Here is a 22,018-nt window from a genome sequence, read left to right as displayed (position 1 = left end):
CTGTTTCCCTCCCTCCTCATCAATGTCACATAAGATAAAAACCTTTTAGTACTATATTATAAATTGACAGGACAATAAGATACACTTTAAATTTTTTTCAAGGATGTAAAAGTGGCTTAAAGCAAGGCCTCTCTAATTTGAAAAATATTAACCCCTGTGGTCCCTACTTTATTTTCACCACACTTATGAGAGAAGACTAAAAATCACACTTTAAAATGTAGCTTTGGGGCAGCGTGGGTGGCTCAGTCAGTTAAGCATCTGCCTTCAGCTCAGGTCATGATCCCAGGGTCCTGGGATGGAGCCCCACATCCAGCTCCCCGCTCGGCGGGGAATCTGCTTATCTCTCTCCTTCTGCCTCTCCTCCCGTGCTCTCTCTCTCTCTCTAAAGTAAATAAAATCTTAAAAAAAAATGTAGCTTCAAAATTCTGATTAATCTTGTTTTTGGACAAGGTTAACTCTGAGCAAAAAGTAACATATTATACCTATATATATCATGCTTGACACTGGCCCTTGATTTTTGTCCAGGTTCATAGTTCTCAGGTGGCATATAGATAATTGTCCCTCCTTCTGGTGAAGATTTACTAGTTCGTGATTGTGAGAGGGACATCATACGCCATTTTGATAAACCAAAATCTGCAATCTGTAAGGGAAAAAAGTAAATAATTGAATTAAAAAATTTTTTCTTTAAAAAAAAACAAGAACTGACTGTCTTTGTTTATATTCATTGTATTTAGGTATGAGACCAGAGGAAATGTTCTATATCAATATTTTATTTCTACATATTCTATCAGTTTCTTAATATATTAAATTCAAGAGTGCTGAACCCAATAACTCTAGAAGCAATACATACTGACTTGAAATTCGGCATAATGTCACAAATTTTAAAATGTAAACAAAATTTTGAAAAATTAAATAAGAATATTTTTTGTCTTAAATTCTGAAGGAGCATATATGCCAAACACTGCTTTTTAAGACAAGTAGTTTTACAGCATATGCTTTCAAAATTCTCCTACACCTCACAGAACTGCCAAACTACTGGTATCTAATATGATTGCCACTGGCCATTGTTTGCAACTCAGGTTTATATGTTCTTATTTACAATGCCCTAAATATAGTAACCTTAAATTCTGAAGTAAAACTCCAATATAGTACAGGTCATTATTATATTATGATTTATGCCTACCACTAAAAGAATCATATCTTTTGGCAACAGTCTATTTAGCATATAAAGCATATTTATGTCCATGACAAGGAGTGACTAAAGAATTATTGGTGAGATTCTATACTTTTGATATATCCTTTACAGCTTTGCTTCACTTTTGTGTAGATGTTATACAACATCTTATAACTCTCTATTTAAGAGGTTTCTTATTTTTTAAAAAATGGAAGACAAAGTATAAGAACAGAAACAGTATTTAATGGACAAAAGGGTGTAGTAAATCTTTAAAACATTTAATTTAAATTACTTAGATCTTCACACTGCATAAGTTAGAATCAACAGAAGGAAATGAACCCTATCTCGCACACCATTTGTGTTTCAGTTATTTAACTCTTATATTTTTACTAGTTTTAATAGAAGAAAATTTGTTTAGTGTTCAGACGAATTCGATATTAAAAAATATTACTCTAAGAAAGGAGGGGGTAGACTATATGAATTTTTCCATACATTATTAAAATAAAAGGGTAAGTCTAAGAAAAAAAAAAATAGAAAAGACCAAGAGAAAACATGGTGCCAATACATGAAGAGCTAAGCTGAATTGATTCTGAAAGGCAATATACCATGTGGCTAAGAACATGGGTTGTAAAGCCTAAGATTATATTACATTTATATTCCAATTCTATCACTTAACTGTGTGTGAACTTGAGGAAGTTTTTAAATCTTTCTGCGCCTCCATGTGATTACCCACCTGAAACTGGGAATAATAATAATACTATCTATATCGCAGGGTTGTAGTGAGAAAATTAAATGACTTATTCTAAGCAAAGCATCAGAACATTATCACAGAATAAGTGATCCGTATGTGTTAATATTATTAATGTTTTGTATAAGGTTGCTCTTACTCAATACAATCTGTTCTTCCCACCTACCCTCTAAAACCAAAAAAGAGTACTCCAGTGGCACATTTGCTAGAATAATAAGCATTACTATGATAAGTAGAGTTTATTTTTATGCCACAAGTGAAAAACGTTAAAAAAAAAAATCTGAGATGTGGTCTCACCTTATACCTTATACCTGAACCATAATTAGCAAATTCCTGGGCTAAATGTTGGTTTCAATACAGTATTGTAGAAAACATATTCCTGAGCTTGCTTCCTTATGAGCTCCTTCACCTAAGATCAACTTTATTTTCAAACCTGACCTAAAAACCTTAATCAGAATTCTTTGAGCTGATTTAGTTTGGTTTTCACATGGAACTATACTTCTCCCCTTTCTCTGTTACAAATAATACCATTATGAATGGCACGACTCATTAAATCTGGATCTTCAACAGAAGGATAAAAGTGAGTAATGTGAGGGAAGGAATAAGAATTCAACGATTTCTTGAAGGTCTTGATAAATTTATCATTCAGCCATGAAGTCAGAGAATGAGAACTTTCCGATTCTACACAAGACCTTAACATGCATTTTGAAGCTAAGGGCTTTCTTTTTAACTTTTTAAAAGATGATTTTAAAAATTAGAGGAAATTAAAACACACTACTCACAAAAATCATCCACAATCCTCTCACCCTATTAGAATAGCTATTTTCATTTACATATACTATCCATATCTACAAAACTATAAAGTTATCATCAGTAAGAAGTTATGAAGAATAACTCTGAAGTATTCTGGTTTCTACCTCGGACTGAGAGAATAGCAGAGAAAGTGAATATGGCACATATACATATTTTCATTTCAAAGACGCCTATCACTAGTTCATTTGTATCTAAGGTGCACCGATGGACACTTGACAGATAACCACGGAATGTGTTCTTTTTAAAGCAGAAAAGTCTCAGCTGATCTTAACCAGTAGTAAATATTTTTCTTTCAGATACTATGGTTCTGGTCAGCATTCCAGTGAGAAAACTTACTTCAGAAAATGGTAGCCAGGTGTAAATTTCCATTTAATTTCAGTAAGTATTTTTAAAGATATTTTGCACTTCATTTAAAGGACTTTCCAAGAAAATAGGTAGATTAAATAACTGTTACTTTTTCATGAGTCATTGATGAACTTTGACTTTTAAGGAACATTTATAAAGTAAAGAGTAGAGACACACAGGATGCATGTAAGAGAATGTTGCTAATCTATAAGAATAGTATTAGAAAGGTCACAGCTCTGTATGTACTAAAATTATTAAAAATTATAAAAACTAAACAAAGTCAAACTATTCTAAATTCTCTTCACATCAAAGAAGGACCAAGGATACCCTGTTGATCACTGAAAAGAAGAAAGTAGGAATCATTACCTCTTACTTTGCTTCTGTTTATTCTGTTAACTACAGTTTTCAGACTGAGATGAAGAAAGAATAGTCCAAGGACATTGAAAGGTTTCAAAGTGCAAATCTCAGGTTATTTTATAGATATTTCAGGTTATTGAGAATACTTGCCAATACCTCCATCGTGCTATTAGCGGTTTTTGTGGGACACGGAGAGGTACTACGGGATATGAGAAAAGTAAATGCCATTTTGACTTTCAAAAAGGAAAAAAAATTGTTGATTTTTGCAATCTACTTACTGGTAGATATTATCCTTAATCCTGCTTTAAAAACTTAGAAAATTTAATAAAAGGAATGCCAGGAAGAATTCATGAAAAACAAATCATATCAGACCAGTAGGTCAATTTCAGGTCTCATGTGCTATATCCCAAGTGCTTGGCACAATGCCACTGCTGCTCCATAAATATTTACTCACTAAAATTATGACCGGTTTTATTTCCTTTTTTGACAGTAGTAGTACTGTCAAAGAGTTAATGTTAAAACAGTTTGCATATTATAAAACATTTTATTTTATAATACCATGCTCAACTATTAAGTTATCAGGCCTATCTGGTATATACAGAAGATCTGGAATTCATTCACTTGTTTATTCAACAAATACTTAGTTAATGCTTCAATATGGCATGTGCCGAGCAGGTGGCAGTTAATAAAACAGACTAAATTTCAGTCTTCATGGAGTTTATATTCTAATTGGGGGAGACAGTCAATAAACACATTAATAAAAATATTATGACAGATGGTGAAAAATAATATGAAGAAGCATAAATCAAGGTACAAAGACACAGAGGAACTGGGTGGGTCATCAGGGAAAGCCACTCTGAAGAAGGTGAGGGAATAAGCCAGGAGGACACCTGGGAAAGTAGTCAAGCAAGGACTCCTGATGATATTTTTAAGGACAAAATGGAGAAATATGGGCTGTATAACAGTTCTTTTATAAGTATTCCACACAAAATTAATGATTCTTCTCCAAAAGTTCTAATTAAGGATTGATATTGACCTGAAGGGAGATTCTCAGCACCATGTTGTGTGGCTCTGATCTGAGCTCTGTACTGGTTAATATTTAATCATGACTTAAAGATAAAAACTAGCTAATTAAATCTGAGGATGACACAAAGCTGGGAGACAAAGTTAAAACCCTTGGGCTACAGAAATAATACTGAAAAAGATCTTAAGAGGCCGATCACTCAAATCTAACAAAATAAAATCTGATGATGTCCAGGAAGTATTCTGCAAAGTACATGATAAGGAGACGAGGCTTAAGCAATAACACCTGAACAAAAGAACCTCTCAGTGCTTGCTGATGCTAAGCCCAATTTAAATGTTGTGATATGATCACCCCCCAAAAACCAATGTATCATTAAGTATTATACAAAGTGTTTAGGGACCAGGGAAATGATACTTCCATTCAAGTCCATATTCATAAAGTCATATGAGGAGTATTTTGTTTCATTGTGAGGATAAAAATTTAACAGAGATTTAAACACAGAAACATCTGGATAGCACCTGCGATTAAAACCAATGTAATAAGAAAATTGGCTGAAAGAACTAAAGATGTTCAGAATAGAGAGGAATAAAACACAAGTGTATGTGAGGGACAGGGGGATTATAGCTGTCTGCAAACATTGAGAGGGTGTCATATGGGAAGTAGAATTGGACTTATTCAGTTTATCACAAAGAATAGGACTAGGACTCATGGATGAAAACAAACGGAAGGCATTTCGATTGATCATATAAGAAAATGTCACAGTCATTTAAGTATGGATATTAAGACTCCCCTGTCATAGACTAACTGCCCTGGAAGACAAGGGATTTTATAGTGAGGATTCAGGGACTTGCTGACCATTAGAAGGCATTTCTATCTGTGCGGTTTTATAGCTGACGTAATAGATTAGTTTCTTTTTTTAGTAATACTGAGATGGCAGCTTGCTTCTTTTCCTTTTCCCTCCCATTTTATTCTAGGGAGAGGAAGTGCCTTTAACAGATGTTTTATTTTTTATTTAACTTTTCTCACATTTTTTAAAATTTTTAAGATTTTATTTATTTATTTAACAGAGAGCCAGCAAGAGACGGAACGAGAGACGGAACACAAGCAGGGGGAGTGGGAGAGGAAGAACCAGGCTCCCAGCAGAGCAGGGAGCCCAATGCGGGGCTCGATCCCAGGACTCTGGGATCATGCCCTGAGCCGGAGGCAGATGCTTAACGACTGAGCCATCCAGGCGCCCCACATTTTTTTGTATTAATTTTTTTATTGTTTCAACTTCCTTTTTATTTTTTCTTTGAAAATTTTTGATATTTACAGTAATCTCCAATTACATATATTATTATAAGAAGTGTAGAAAAATAACATAAAAATAAAGCAAGTTACATTTAGTATTAGTTACTTAGCAACTACGTTTTATTTGCTGTCATCAGTTAGATACAGGGTAAACTATGAAATCACTACTACATTTGGAGCCTTTAGGCACCTAAATCTTATGCTTTATACAAAAGTTAATTCAAAGTAGATCCTAGATTTAAACATAAAACATAAAATTCTAAAACTTTTAGAAGGTAACATAGAAGAAAATCTTCAGTACCTATTGCTTGATGAAGGCTACTTAGATATGACAGCAAAGAATTACCATAAAGGAAAAAAATCCTGATAAATTGGACTTCACCAAAATTAAAACTTTTCTTTGTGAAAGACTCTGTTAAAGGGATGAAAAGAACAAACCATCAAATTGTTGAAAATACTTGCGAACTACATATCTGATGAAGGACTCATATCTAAAAAATCTAAAGAACTCTCAAAACCCAATAATAAAAATTCAAAAGATCCAATTAGAAAATGGGCTTAAGACAAGAAGAAACATTTCACTGAAAAGGATATACAGATAGCAAATGAGAAAGTGTTCAACATCATTAGCCATTAGGAAAATGGAATTAAGACTGTACTGAGCTATCACTATATACCCATTACAATGCTAAAATAAAAAACTGTAACAAATACCAAATGCTGGTCAGGATATGGAAAAGCTGGGTCAATCATACGTTGCTGGTAGGATGTACAAAGGTACAGCCCCTCAAAAATAGTTTGGTGGTTTCCTAAAAAACTAAACAAACCCTTACAGCAGTTGTACTCTTGGACATTTATCTAGAGGAACAAAAACTTATGTTCATTCAAAAAGCTGCACAGGACTATTCACAGGAGTTTTATTATAACTGCCAAAGACTGGAAACAATACAAACGCCTTTCAGTTGGTGAATGGTTAAACAACTTTGGTATACACGTACCATGAAATACCATTTACCAATAAAAAAGAACCACTATTGATACAAACAACAACTTGGATGGCTCTCAAAGGTATTATGCTAAGTAAACAATGCTAATCTCAAAATAGCACATACTGTATGATTCCATTTATACAGAATTTTCAAAATGATAAAATCATAGAGATGGAAAACAGATTAGTGGTTTTCAGTGGTTAGGGATAGTGGAAGGGAGGCGATGAGTGTGAATGTAAAGGGGTAGCATGAGTGATATATTTGTGATGACAGAACAGTGCTGCATCTTGATTGCTGTGATGGTCACACATGTGATAAAGTAACACAGAAACTATATACATGCATTGTACCAATGTCAAATTCCTGGACTTGGAATTGTTTTGTAATTACGTGTGATGTAATCAATCACTGGCAGAAACTGAGTGAAGGGTTCATGGACCCTCTTTGTATTATCTTTGCAACTTCCTGTGAATCTATAATAACTGCAAAATCAAAAGAAAAAAAAGGCTTACTTGATAATTTCAATTAAGGACTTAATAACTTTGTATTTTGTACCATAATTCTATCTATCTCTGGAGTCTAGGAATAACTAAGCCACTGCAGCTGGAAGAAAGGACACTGAAGAAAAGACTTATAGGCTATGGAAAACAGAGATATTAAATTGGTTAAGCGGAGAAAAAAACACTAAAAAGTGTTTAAAACTATTAATCTCAAGGATGCAGATAAACTTTTTTTTTAAGTAATTACCTTAACATGAAATTCGTTATCCAATAAGATATTTTGAGTCTTCAAGTCGTGATGAAGTAGAGGAGGATTCATATTGTGCAGGTAGTTTACACCCAGTGCAATTTCATGCAGGATGCGAAATCTCAGGGGCCAAGCAACATCGGGATATTCCGTTTTCTTCATATATATGAGAATAAACAAAACAAAAATAAGTGACCATATTCATTACATTTCCACTTAAAAAATTAAATATTCCATGTGGAAATACAGTATAAATGAAGGTCAAGACATATGTTCATTTTTTATTACATAGTATCATGGTATCAATTTGACATTATTTAACACCCGAGTATATCTTATTTTCTTCAATTTTTAGAAAGAATAATGATGACTTTATAGTACTGATATTTCCTTTTCGTTTATGTTGGTAATACAACTACATGATATTGGCTCTTCTTTCTTCATTTAACACAGTTTTCAATTTTTTTTTTCTGTGTAATACCCAAACACATTACCTATACTCACACTTACATCTCTCTCTCATTCTATGGTTTGTATCAAGTAACCTACAGGCACACACACAAACACACACACACACACACAATTTATCTAGTACATACCAAACTATTAATTCAAAATTTATATTTTAATTTTTCTATTGATATAAAATCTTATCTTATTATAATAATCATCACATCAATTAAAATTATGACCATATTATATTTATTTACTAAGCATGAATATCTCATACTTCTTATCACACAATTTTTGTATTCTAGCTTGAAAAATTAGCCTTTGAGAGTTTTGCTTTTGTGAAAGAGACAAAGATCATCTTCATTTTTAAGTGTATGCAATACAGACATATTTAGAATATAATGTTTTATATATCCTGGTACTTACAAGTGATAGTCATCTGAACTTTTTTTTTTAAAGATTTTTTTTTTATTTTTATTTATTTGAAGAGATAGAGACAGCCAGCGAGAGAGGGAACATAAGCAGGGGGGAATGGGAGATGAAGAAGCAGGCTCATAGCGGAGGAGCCTGATGTGGGGCTTGATCCCAGAATGCTGGGATCACGCCCTGAGCCGAAGGCAGACGCTTAACGACTGAGCCACCCAGGCGCCCCTCATCTAAACTTTTTGAACATAAAAGTTAGTGTAGCTTCCTAGGAGAATGCACATACTCAGAAAAATCAGATAATTTGGGAAGATATGACAATGAATCACCAGGCACCAAGCTACTGGAGACATTCTAAATTGCATGAAAAAAGATGCTTTTACTGAAAGCTCAAATCTGTTCTTGAGAATTTTTTCTACAATGGGTAACCTTATAGTTCTTTGATTAACCTGGTATTTACAGTGTATTTTGATTTTTTCCAACAATCTTCTTTGAGGTTGGGGGAGAGTACTTCAAGATAAATCCCACTCTAATAATACAACAGAGGAAACCAAAAGAAACATAAAACATTATTTCCTCTGGTATACACAGAACTCCATCCCAGTGAGTAACTGAATTTTTTAGTCTGTAAAAAAGTAATTTTCTTCTGAAAATTATGTAGTTCAAAGGAGTCAAGAGGCCTCTGTGCAGTATAGTATCACATGGAGGCTTCTGGTCATGCAGACAGAGGTAGAAGAACACTCATTCTATATGTTATGATTCCTTCTAGGAGTTGGCAGTCCCCCGAAGGAGGCTCTATAATTTCTAATGGGCTCCAATTTTGGGTATCAGACTATCTAATGGGTACTGGGGTATGGGAAGAAAATATTAGAATTTATACTTATATTCATTTTTTTTTAAAAAGGAAATTGTGCTTAAGTGATATTTGTATCTTGATTGCTGTATTAGTTATACAAATCTTATATACAGACACCAGTTACTGTACTCTGTCCTTTTCTCAGATGGTCCTGTCATAAATAGAAAGTGATATACTCTGAAATAAAGAGGAAGTCACTCCACGGGTGCCTGACAATGGCACCCATTCTCTCGTTTGCTTACAGAACATTGTGATGTATCAGAATTTAGGAGCATCCAATAATTGGATTTTACAGATCATGTTACCAGGTTTTAACTACACCAACACTTACAAAACAGACTGAGTGATTTAAAAAAGATTTCTTGAGAGAAACTGCAGGTTGTAGATGGATTCATAATATAAGATCAAGCAAACAACAAAAGGTGAATACACACAGTTTGAGATTAAGGATCCACAAATTTGCTTACTGATAAGAATGAGGACCCACCCCTCCAGTTTGCTTACTGATGGGATTCACAAACAAACCCAGAGTAACCAGTACCATGATAAAAAGGTAAATGGCTTATGCCATTGTCTATTATTGGAAAAACCAATGTATTTGGTACTCAGAGATAGACTTATTTGGCCTATTCAGAACTTTATGGACTGGTATTATTAACATTTAATTTGAGTCCTAAATTGTTTTTAACATAAAATAAAATATGGCTTAACTAACAGAAGATTACATAGTGCACAGAGTTTATCTCTTCTCTCTTCCTCTACTACCTCTGTATATATACATGTGGTTACTGGAATTCAGTTTAAACCACAGGAACAGTAACTAAGCAAAATAACCTCAGTCCTGGCCTGACTCTCTGGCATTTTTAACAATACAAAAGAAACCATAAATTGTCTAACTTTACCACTGTAATTGTTTTCCATTATTCTTATTTTGACTCATATATCTCTCCAAATACTCTGATCATATGTAAAGCCAAAACACTAGATAGCTTGAATAACATTATTATAGCTACTAAAAATGCACGATACTTACCCTATGTAGGAGTTCATTTAATGATCCATTTGGCATGTATTCCGTAACTATTCCCAAAAATTCAGGCTCATTGCAAATTCCCAAAATTGGAAGAATGTAACTAAATCTAGCTTTATGTAAAATTTCAGCTTCTCTTAAAACATCATTTCTTTCACTAAAGAAAGAAAATGCATAATTATTTCAAAGTAATGAAAAATACACAATAATCATGCCTATAACATTGACTAGATTTTTTCCCCATTAATTGACCTCATGTAAATTATGCAACTTCTCTGTCCCTTAGTTTCTTCATATTTAAAGTAGGTATAATACCTGCCCTATACATTCCGCAGGTCTGTTTAGAGACCATAATAACTTCTCTGAGCCATTGACAGAAAAAAGTGCTATATACATAGTTTATTATTATTGTACTTTCCTAGGAAAGGGAAAGGACACAATATTCGAGTAAGTTTATAAAGTCTATTGATATTAGAATTATTGCTGTTTGAATTAAAGTTTATGTTGTACTAGATTATATTTGATTAGAGTATTATATTAAATTTCATGGTTACATACCATGTGCATTTTTTCCAAATATTTAAATAATACATTTAAATGTTGTAGATTTAAATGACAAGATGATAATAGTTGCATAAGCGTCAAAAATGCTTAGAAATTACACAATGGAACTCAGGAAAAGAACACTTAGAACAGGTAAATGCTTATAACAGATCCCTGGGGCAACTCTGGATCCAGGTTCATTTATTTATTCATTCACAAAACAAATAAATATTGAACATTTATTATGAATAAAGAACTATGCTCAACATTATGGAGAATATAAAGATAAACATAGTCGGTCCTCAAGCTGCCAAGAAATTTTTTAAGAAAAATAAATACTCATTGTGATTTTGATTTGCATTTCCCTGATGATTAGTGATGTTGAACAACTTTTCATATATACATATTGGCCATTTGTAGGTCTTCTTTGGATGTGTTAATTATCTGGATCTCGGCAATCATTCCACAATGTATATGTCTATCAAATCATGTTGTGCACTTTAAATATATATAATTACATTTGTCAATTATTCCTCAATAAAGTTAAAAAAAGGAAAGCAAATAAAAGAAAATACATACTTAAAACATAAGGCAGAATGTGGTGTCACCAAAAACAAATAAATAAATAAGCAAGCAAGTTAAGTAAGTAAGTAAGAAGCAAATGAATAAATAGAGAACTATGGGGAACTCAGAAAAAAGAGTAAACTTTGGGCTAGGGGAGTTGACAGTCTTTAAAGAGGGATTTCAACTGTACTTTAAGCGCAGATAGAATATCAACCATTGGTAAAAGGGCCAAGATGGATATGGCCTCCAAGATGGAAGGACTTTGCCTTTCTTTCTCATCTGTGTGTCCCTAGGACCTGAAACAGGACCTGGCACCTGGTAGATATCTAATAGATATGTATCAAACGTATTCAAGGAAGTTACAGTGAAGGTTGTGTTTGGAAGATGGCAGATTATTTAATATGAATCAGAATACCTAGTAGAGCATGTGAAAGGAATGAAGGTGATAGGGTAGGCTAGAGCCTCATCTCAGAGCCCTAAAGCCCTGTGAGGGTATTTATACTCTTTTTGGTAGTTACCAAATTGTGATTGCAGGTTTTTGAGCAGAGTAATGACATGAGCAGAACAAAATTTTAGGATTAACTTGGCAGAAGGATGTAGGATCAGCAGAAATGGGCAGAGTTTGAAAGTCAGGTGTTAGAATATTACAACACTAATTACAGATGTGAAGCAATGAGAGTCTGAAACTATAAAGGTCACAGTGAAAATGGAAAGAAAAACACTAGCTGAATAGAATGCCCAGGCAGTGGTGATTAAGGTAGACATATTAAAAAAAAAAAAAAAAAAAAAAAAAAAAAAAGGCAAGGGAATTGGAGATGTCACTGTTTTTTAACATGGACAGATGTGTTGGTAGCCGCAATAACAGAATAGAAACATCTCCAAAAGTTTATTGGGTAGCGATGATTAGTTGGTGCTTAAACCACTCAAGCTCTGGATGAATGGCTGTTGAAAACAACAGACATTCCACACCAGACTATGAGGCTTGCTCTAAAAGCAAACAAAAGGCAAGATAAAGCAAAAAAAATCTTATTTATATTCTGAGTAGGTAATATATTTATATGTTTTAAAATTCAAGAGTTACAGGAGGACATAAAGTAAAAACCTTTTTTCCTTCTACCTGTTCTTCAGCCACTTAATACTCCAACTATGAGGCAAACTATTATTCAGTTTATGAGACCTATTTTAATTAAACTTATCTTCCCTAAACTGAAACAGTAAGAGATGGAGGTCAACAAGAACTACATCTTACTGTTTGGCACTCTTGCAGGGAGACAGAGGATGGACTTGAAGATTTCTGGATACATTGAAAAAAAAAAAAAACTATAGAAAGAGCATGCTGGCGAAGTCTCAGTGATACTTAATATACTTGTTCTTTCTCTCATTAAGAGTATTAGGCATTCTTCCTTCTACTGTGATCCTATTATGTGTCAGCCACTTAAATGTACTATCATCCGAAGGCCAACCCTCTAAAGTTGATTACCTTAACACCACTTTAGATGAGGGCACAGAGGCTTGGATAAATAATTTTCTAATAGTCAGGCCAACATTAAGTGGCAGGGTTGGAGTCAGATTTGAATTGCAGTTGTGGCCTCCAAAGCCTGTGTTCTTTTCATTCCACTGCTTGATCAGAGAAAGGATCAAGGAAAGTTCTTGAAGTCAGATTTCAGGAAGATTGAGTGGCAAAACAGAAAAAGCCAAGAATAAATAGGTCTAAAATAGTTTTTAGATTTTTAAAAACAAAAAGTTAAATACAGCTTTCATAGGCATATCACCAAAGTGACCCAAATCAAAACTTCAGTCGCAAAACAGTTACGTCATCCACACGGTGTTTGAAAAACCAATCAGACTCATCTACACATAAAGAGTTGGGAGACTGTTGGGGAAGGCCCACTCATTGGGCAGAAGTCAGGTTACGGAGAATGACTCACCAATCACTAAAATAAGAACATGTAACTGCCCAGAAACTTATTTTTCTTCCAGAGAAGAAATGCAAAGAACAATGCAAACCTTTTCCACACCAGAGCCCAAATACATGCATTTATTATTCCCACTTTATAAGTGAGGAAATGGACACCCTGTGAGTCAACTGCATAGCCCAGTCCTATGCTCAGATTACATGAACACTGTTAACATCTTAGGTAACAGGTGGAAGAAAGAACCTGATGCAGTAATGCCAGAGGGTTTAACTGGTCCTTATGATTTCTTTGACAACAAAATTTCCTACCAATTTACTGAAGAGTTTTAGGTTATGAAAATTGTTAATAAGAATAGAAAGAGAACTCCCTCTTCATTCCTTTGCTCTCAAATAGCACAAAACTTGGATAAATTAAAATCTTGAGGAGCAGCATCCAAAACGGGAAGATCAACTTGCTTCAGAATATCGAAAGGGTCTATCAGGGTTAGATACCCATAAATTTACATACCTGATTCTAAAATATTTTCAGCCTTTCTAACCAACTACCACTCTTCAAACTTGACTACATACACATACACACATTTGCCAAGCACTTGCTCCACAGAACTCAAGGCCCAGGTGAAACAGACACCACATATTATCTATCACTAGATCTGGATTATGATATACAAAAAATGGGTACAATCTCCAGAGGTGTCTCAAATTTACTGTGAGATCTGGCCCATCCAAGCCTGATAGCAAGATAGCAAAGTAAAGCTACAGGCAGATGAAAGTCCAGTAACACTGGCAGGGCTGAAGCTGAGGGATTTATTTGACACTGGATACTAACAGCCTCTGACCAATCAGGCACCTAGCATGATGAATTCTGACATTAGATATAGGGGGAGGAGAGGAGAGTGTGGCAATCATGGATTTTAACTCGGTAAGGACTGAATGCAGGGCCTAGTTAAATCTCCACTGGAAGGCAAATACACAAGACTAGTGACTAGACCCACCGACTAATACATTCGATCACAGGTCAACGGTACAGGACTGGAATGTCTGGAAACAGAAACTAATACTAACTTTCCCTTAAAACCTGGACAGTGCACGGAAATTGTTCAGGATGTGAGAGACATGCAAAATTTCTGGTCGTTTGTCTTCTGATTCAGTGTACTGTTAGCAAAATAATACACTTACCCCCTGGGAACAGGCTTCCCAGCGAGAGTGAGAGGAGAAACTCAACCAAGTTGACTGTGGTATCTAAACTTTCATGACCGTATGTAATAAACCACAAACAAAACAAAAACAACCGCAGGCCCACACAGAAACACCCTGACTTTTGGTGTCTGGTGAGAGGAAGCCAGGAGTAAGAGGGACGGGGAAAGAGAGGGCAGTGGAGAGAAGAGGTGAGCAGAGGAATGCGACAGTTCTATCTCCGGAGAAGCCAGTTCCCCCCACCACGCGAGCCCCGAGCCTTGAAGCGCTGCGCAGAGGTAACGAGGGGTGGGGCCGAACCCCGGCGTCCCCGCCGTTTGGGCTCTAGAGGCGCTTGTCCCGGGCTGGTGTTCGGGGATTCGCGCGGGCGCCCTACCTGTCGAGCATCGGGGTGTGGATGTGCAGCTGCTTCACGGCCACCTGAACGCGCCAGTCTGCGTGGCGGGCGGACGACACGGTGCCCGACGCGCCGCGGCTCAGGTAGCGCAGGTCGGCGAGCTTGTGGCAGGGAATGGTGGGCAGGGCGCTGCAGATAGCCTCCCGGTTCATGATCGCGGGCGGCGCGCGCGCTCAGGCCGCGGGCCGGTCTGGGTGTGCCCGCCGCTTCGGCGGCTTCCGGGGCTCCTGCGCTGCGCTCGGGCGCCCGCCCCCGCCCCCCTATGCCGGAGTCGGAGCTGCCAGGCACTTCCCGCGGCCGGACGCTAGGTCACGAGGCAGCCCATGCCCCGCGCGGCCCACGCCAGCCGCTGCTTTTCTGGGGCCGGAGCGGACTTTTCTGGGGACCGGAGTCAACTCTGCCGGGCTACGCGACGAGGAGGAGCTTCCTCCCCCGACCTGGCCCTCCCAGGCGCGCCAGCCACCCGAGCCGGGCGGTCCGAGCTCCTCCCGCCCCAAACTTCTCAGGCGACGTCAGCGGCGGACCCTGAGGCGGGGAGAGGGGCCCCGGCCGGCGGCCCTCCTCACTGGCTCGCGCCCGGGCCCGGGGGTCTCCGCCACGTGGCGCGGCCCCCACGCTCTGGGCGACACCCGCGGGGCTGGGGCGGGGGCTAGGGGAGGAGAAGGGAGCCAGGGACGTTCGTTCTGTCTTCTCTCCCCCCAACTTCCAGCTTTGGAAAAGTTTTCTCTGAGGGGAAAAAAAAAGTTCCTTTCAGCAGCCTGCTGTCTGATTTTGGTCAACTTGCTCTCACACCGGGGAGGGATCTCCTCTGAGCCGCGTTGTGTGAGGGAGTCGCCAGACCCCAGGGGTGGCGGGGTGTGAGTGGGGGCACCGGATTACCGACTCCGCGCCTGCGCTAGACGCGCTGGTGAGGGGTGGGCGTGGTGGTGACTTGGGGAATTTGGCAGGGATGAGCCCAGCGAGTCAGGTAGGGTGTAAATTCACCTGCCTACCTGGACTGCAGTCATCCCTTTCTTCCAGGTGCGTCCGGAGTGAGAGGTGGGTGATAAACCCTGTCAGAGAGTCTGAGTCTGTTTGCAAGTTCTGGTGTTTAGCTCCTGTTCCGTGCTTCTCCACGAGGATACTTTTCTCTCTCTTCTCTCGTGCATCCATAACTATGTGGAGATTGAAAAATAACTTTGAGAAGAGTCAGTCCCTCTGATTCCAGGTAAGACTGCAAAAATTTCTTTCTCATAGATCTGGGAGGAATGCATTTCATTTTTAACAACCAAACATCTTTCCGTTTTTTACCTTAGAAAACACCTCTCTTCTAGGATGATTATTTTGTAGAGTGTGAGTGCAAATATTGTATACAATACAAGTCCATACTAGGCATTTTAATGAGTTCTAAGGCCACAGTAATAAGGAATGCCTTACTTGAATAGGGGATTTCTGTCAGCAGAGAACAAATGTTTCCTGTGTTTGTGTGTTGCCTGAAACAAGAGTAGCAATGTTATATTTTACAATACTGGGAAGTTGTGATGAAACACTGTATTTTAAAATTTTGATCATTTAAGATAAAGTATTTAGTTTTAAAGATGTGGTCTGGTACTCTGTGCTTTATTGCTTAACAAACTTTTTGCTGCAAAAAGTGCTCAGAAAACTTTTCCCATTCATTCATTCATTCATTCATTCATTCAATTTCCCAGTCATTTAATAAACTAAGCGTTCCAGAAGAAGAACAAAAAATAGGAAGGGAGGAAATCATCAAAACAATAATTGAAGAAATTTTGGTAGGATTGAAGGACAGGGGTCTCCATATTGAAAGGGCCACCAAGTACCCTTAGTGAATGAAAAAAGACCTGTATGTAAGCACATCATTAAAAAGGTCAGAACCCTAGGAACAAATAGAAGATTCTACAGGTTTTCAGAAGGAAGAAGCAAGAATAAAGGGATGGGGATTAGAATGGCATTAGATTTCTCAACAATAACACATTCATGGTAAAACACAGTGTATTGAAATTTCTTCAAATTCTGAAAGACAGTAGCTTCCAACCTACAATTTTACAGTCAGCCAAACATCAAGTGTAAGAACAGAATAAAAACGTTTTCACATATACAAAGATGCAAATGTTTCCTTTCTTTCCATCCACCTTTTTCTTTTCTTTTCTTTCCTTTTTTTTTTTTTGAAAGAAAGCTACTGGAGGATGAGCTCCAACAAAACATGGGAATAAATCAAGAAAGACATGGGCTCCAGAAAACAGGACCAGGAGGATGTAAAGGTAAACCCCAGGATGTGGCAGAATTAGAGAGCAACCTTTTTTCATTGGAGCAGGGGATGGCAGATTCCAAGGGAAAAACTCTAGTTACAGTAATTGATTTTATAGGTTATCTAATTTTGAGTTTTGGGGAAATTATATTGATAGATGTTTGATAGGTCTAATGAAATATGTGATAAAATTGGAGAGAGAACTTAAAAAAATCTAAGTGAAAAGCAATTTTTCTATGAGAAATAAAAATTGTGCAAAAACAGAAGCAACATTTCTACAAACTGGTAATGGTGAAAAGGGTAAGACTTTTCAGAGCTTTTGTAATATTGATTTATTATAAATCTCCAAGAAGGAGAGAGCATGAAGCATAGAACTCTATAAAATTTATATTTTAATTACAGTGCTTAAAAAATAAGTAATATATGCACATGGTTCAATATTTAAAAGTATAAAACAGATAATCCCATGGGAAACTAGGCAGAAGACCTAAACACCTCACAAAAGGGACTATCTAAATAGAAAATAGAAAATGAAGGTGCTGAACCCTGTTAGTTATCAGGGAACTACAAGTTAAAAACCACAGTGTGATACACTACACAAATACTAACTAAAAATTAGAAAGACTGAATATACCAAGTGTGGGTGAGGATTTGTAGCAACTGGAACTCTTATACACTGCTGGTGGGAGTGTCAGTTGGTACAATGAATTTTGCAAACTATGAAGCAGTTTCTATTAAAATTGTGGCTGTGCGGATTCTATGACACGCCAATTCTTCCTCTAGGTATGTGAACATGTATATGCGAAGGCTAGGGTGTTCATAACAGTGCTATCTATAATAGCGTCAAACTGGAAATTATCCAAATACCCATAAACTGTAGAATTGGGTAAATACATTGTGGCCCATTTACACAATGGAACACTAAACAGCAATGAGATTGGACGATGTACAACAGTATTGATGAATCACACAAATATAATGTTGGATGAAAAAAATCAGACACAAAAGAGTATATGTTTGTATGAGTTCATTTCTATTAAGTATAAAAATAAACAAAACTAATCTATGATTTTAGAAATCAGGATACTGACTTCTCTAGTAGAGAGAAAGGTAGTGACCAGAAGGGGCATGATGAGACTTTTGGGGTGATAGTAACATTCTGTTTCTTGATTTAGGACCTAGACTCTAGGTGCCAGTTACATGGGTGTGTTCACTTAATGAACAGTCTTTGAGGTTACACTAAACATGCACTTTTCAATAGTTCAATAAAAAGCTAATAGGTTTAAATATAAAATATGTATGTGGATGTATATTATGTTTCTCACTTTATGAAATTAGTTTCACACTATAGCCTGTTCACCTTGCTTGTCTTTTACTTACGGTCTATCTTGGATATCTTTCCATGTGAATGCGTAAGTTTCCTCATCCTTTCTTTATGCTATAATTTGTCCCCGATTAGTGAACACTTAGATTGTTTCCCCATATTTGCTATTAAAAATAATGCTGCAATAAATAATCTTTACATATGTCATTTGTACTTGCAAGTATATTTACATATGTAATTCCTAGAAGCTGAATTGCTGGACCAACGAGTTATGCCCATTTGCAATTTTGGTTTATATTGTCAAATTATATTATCAAATTGCTCTTCATTGAGGTTCTACCAAATTTTTTACTGCAGACGGTAAGAGTGCTGTTCCTCCACACAGTTGCTTTCATTTTCTTTTGAAATAGAGGGTGCAATGTTGGCCTGATGATTGCTGGAGTTCAATGCTTCTAAACTCATTTAAGTGCTAAGATTCTTTTTATTGCAAAACTTTTAAGTAGTTGATTCAGTTTATTTATCACAACCTCAGACCTTTAGGCTTCATGAATGTATTCACCATGACAAAGTTTAAAAATGTATTCTTAGTCATATATGTATTGTTTAATTAATTCCCATAATTAATTGGCTAAAGACAGAAAACTTAAAGAATACCGATGCTGAATTATATCAACTAAATGAGGAAAAATGAGAATACACAAATTAGGTGAAAAAACAAGTATCATATTTGTATTTTGAATTTATCTGTTCAAAATTCTGTAAAATCACTCTCTCTGACAAATAAATAAATAAAATCTTTAAAAAAATTCTGTAAAATCACATTAAGATTTGTTTTTCCATTTACTGAGAATTAAGGTTATATGGCAGGTGCTGTTTTATGAAATAGAAACTTGAAATCTCTAATATTTTTTCATTAGAAAAAAGATAGAAAAAATTAAAAAATAAAGCACTTAATGTACAAATCCAAGAATTTCAAACATCTCATATTCTAATTTTTTTCTCTTTTTCAGTCTGAAAGCTCCTAGTAAGTTTTAATAATACAAATCCTGGGGAGGTCTCTATAGTTGCATAACAATGAACAGTTTGCATGGGAAAACTAACATTGGTACCTTTTCCTCCCAAAAAATCCCCAAAAATACCTGATAAACTCTGTGATGATGTGGAGTCTATTGTTACGGAGAGTCAGAGAACCACACAATTTTGCAGTTAATGAGCACCATGATGTTTCTCATTTAGCATTCTAATTGTGCTCCATCCTAAAATTGAACATGTTATTTTAAAATTGTTGATAAGTGATGCTTTTTCTGATAATTAAGCCAAATTAAACAAAATGCTTCATCTCAATTGGAAAAAAGTAAACAGTTCTCATAGTAGAATTATTAATAAAGAACATTAAAATCAACCTATTAATATAGTATTGATAATAACAGGTTTCTCAAACATTTTTCAATTGAAAGTTGCACCTTTCTCATTTAGCATTCAGAAAAAGGTGAAATTATTTTAAAAAATTCCTAAGAAGTTAAATTAATATAGCTTTCTGTGAAAGTGCTGAAAAGTTAAAAAAAAAAAAAAAGGAAAAAAAAGTTTGAAGATGCTAGTACAATCTCCCATTGAATGAATACCTAGTAAAGGCTTGCTTAGCTTCTTTTGAGCATTTCCTGACAATAGGGAATAAACTACATTTTGAATAAGATGTTTCCATTGATTGATTTGAAATTCTATTATTAAAATTCTCTAACATTCTGAGTTTTACGAAGTTCTTCTGGTCTTCATATTAGCTGCTTATGCTGTATTGAATAGACCTAATTCTTCTACCTGGACGATTTGAGCTTTGTCATTCATTCGGCAAACACAAAGGGGATACCACTTTTTTTTTTTCCTTTTTGATTTATTTATATGTTTGAGAGAGACAGAGAGAGAGCACGCTCAGTGGGGAGGGGCAGAGTGAGAGGGAGAGAGAGTCTTAAGCAGACTCTGCCCTGAGCATGGAGCCCAACATGGGACTTGATCTCACGACCCTGAGATCACAAACTCTGAGATCTTAGGACCTGAGCTGAAACCAAGAGGCTGATACCTAAGAGACTACGCCACCCAGGTGCCCCTAAAGGGGATACCACTTTTTAAGGTGATACGAGGGATTTAAAAAACGAATACTTTGAAAGCAGTTATGTCATCTTTAGTTTTGGCATCTTAATGTATCTTGTTTATTTCAACTCGATTTTCAGACTCACAGTGTTTTTCTATGAATCTACTTAACTTCACCAGTATTCCTGTAAATCCAAATGGATTAGAAAATTCCGTATGAAGTTTGATAGGAGAGAGGGATATGTGGCTATGCCTGTCTCTGATCTGAATCTATTAGTACAATGGAATATAATGTTTTTTTAAGCATTCTGGTTAAACTATTAATTTAGATTGGACCTGTGGTCAACTAAAACTGGAGCTTTTGTTTGTTAACTTGTTTCTTTGTTTGTTTGTTTTTAATATAAACTGCCTTTAGATCTGGTTTTCTCTCCTGCATTTGTGCATTGATGCTTTTAGATGTAGTGTTATGGGTTGAATTGTGTACTGTAAACAGATTTTGAAGTCTTAACCCCCCCAGTACCTGTGAATTTACCCATATTTGGAAACAGGTCTCTGCCTCAAGTTAAGATGGGGTCATTAGGATGGGGCCTAATCCAATATTGCTAGTATCCTTATAAGAAGGGGAAATTTTGACACTGACAGGCATATATAAAATGAAGATATTGTGAAGACACAGGAAGAAAACTATCTACAAGCTAAGGAATGCCCAAGGCTACCAGAGGCTAGAGGAGAGTCGTGGAACAAATTCTCTCTCGCAGTCCTCAGAAGGAACCAACTCTGTTAACATCCTGTTTTTGAACTTCTGGCCTCCAGAAATGTGAGAGAATACATTTCTGTGGTTTGAGCCATCAAGTTTGTGGTTCTTCGTTATGGCAGCCCTGGGAAACTAAGAGCCCAGGTACAAGTTTTACAAACTTTTTTATTTGGTTGATAAAAATAGAGCCACAGGGAGTTGCAAAGATCTTCCATAATTAAAATATAATATCAAAACTAGCAATTTAACATTCATCCAATGTGCGTAGTTGCTCTGTATCATTTTATCACATGCATAGATTCCTGTACCACCATCTCTGTCTGTCATAATACTGAACTATTCCATGACTACAAAGATCTTCCTCCCCCCACCCCACCTACTTCTATCCTTAAAGCCTGGTAACCACTAATCTGCTTTCCATATCTATAATTTTCTCATTTCACAAATGTTATGTTAGTGATATCTATGTGATATTTTGAGATTGGATTTGCTATTCAGCATAATGCCTTTGAGATCCATCAAGTTGTTTCTTGTATCAGTAGTTGTTTCTTTTTTATTGCTGAACAGTATTCCATGGTTTTGGTATACCAAAGTTGTTTCACCAGTCACCTATTGAAGGACATTTTAGTTGTTTCCAGATTTTAGCTATTACAAATGAAGCTGCTATGAATAGTTATGTACAGTTTTTTGTGTGGACATACATCTTTATTTCTCAGGTTTTTGTTTTTATTTATTTTAGAGA

General features: G+C 36.2%; 2 protein-coding genes across 3 annotated transcripts in view; one reads left to right on the top strand and one right to left on the bottom strand.

Moving 5' to 3' along the window:
* RIPK2 (receptor interacting serine/threonine kinase 2) overlaps positions 1 to 15,160 on the bottom strand; it is a 29,365-nt gene extending 14,205 nt beyond the window's left edge. Inside the window, exons 1-4 of one of the 2 annotated variants that reach the window (XM_008689176.2) lie at positions 14,845 to 15,160; positions 10,253 to 10,406; positions 7,488 to 7,643; positions 483 to 640 (exon numbers count right to left, since the gene is read on the bottom strand). In XM_008689176.2, coding sequence (XP_008687398.2) covers positions 483 to 640; positions 7,488 to 7,643; positions 10,253 to 10,406; positions 14,845 to 15,017 — 641 coding nt within the window. In that variant the 5' untranslated portion in view covers positions 15,018 to 15,160. The remainder of the gene's footprint in view (positions 1 to 482; positions 641 to 7,487; positions 7,644 to 10,252; positions 10,407 to 14,844) is intronic. The other variant, XM_040625891.1, reaches the window with a different exon arrangement.
* Positions 15,016 to 17,072, top strand: LOC121101658 (translation initiation factor IF-2-like). The gene is made up of 2 exons (XM_040625593.1): positions 15,016 to 16,072; positions 17,038 to 17,072. Exon 1 carries the CDS (start codon positions 15,016 to 15,018, stop codon positions 15,724 to 15,726), a length of 711 nt encoding a protein of 236 aa, XP_040481527.1. The 3' UTR covers positions 15,727 to 16,072; positions 17,038 to 17,072.
* The last annotated feature ends 4,946 nt before the right edge of the window (positions 17,073 to 22,018 follow it).

Source organism: Ursus maritimus, unplaced genomic scaffold (assembly GCF_017311325.1).
Source record: "Ursus maritimus isolate PB19 unplaced genomic scaffold, ASM1731132v1 scaffold_9, whole genome shotgun sequence".
NCBI lineage: Eukaryota > Metazoa > Chordata > Mammalia > Carnivora > Ursidae > Ursus > Ursus maritimus.
Note: the sequence above shows the minus strand (reverse complement) of the source record. Positions and strands in the feature narration are given on the sequence as shown.

Coding starts and splice junctions, on each gene's coding strand:
- LOC121101658 (XM_040625593.1), top strand. CDS start 15,016: ATGATCGCGGGCGGCGCGCGCGCTCAGGCCGCGGGCCGGTCTGGGTGT.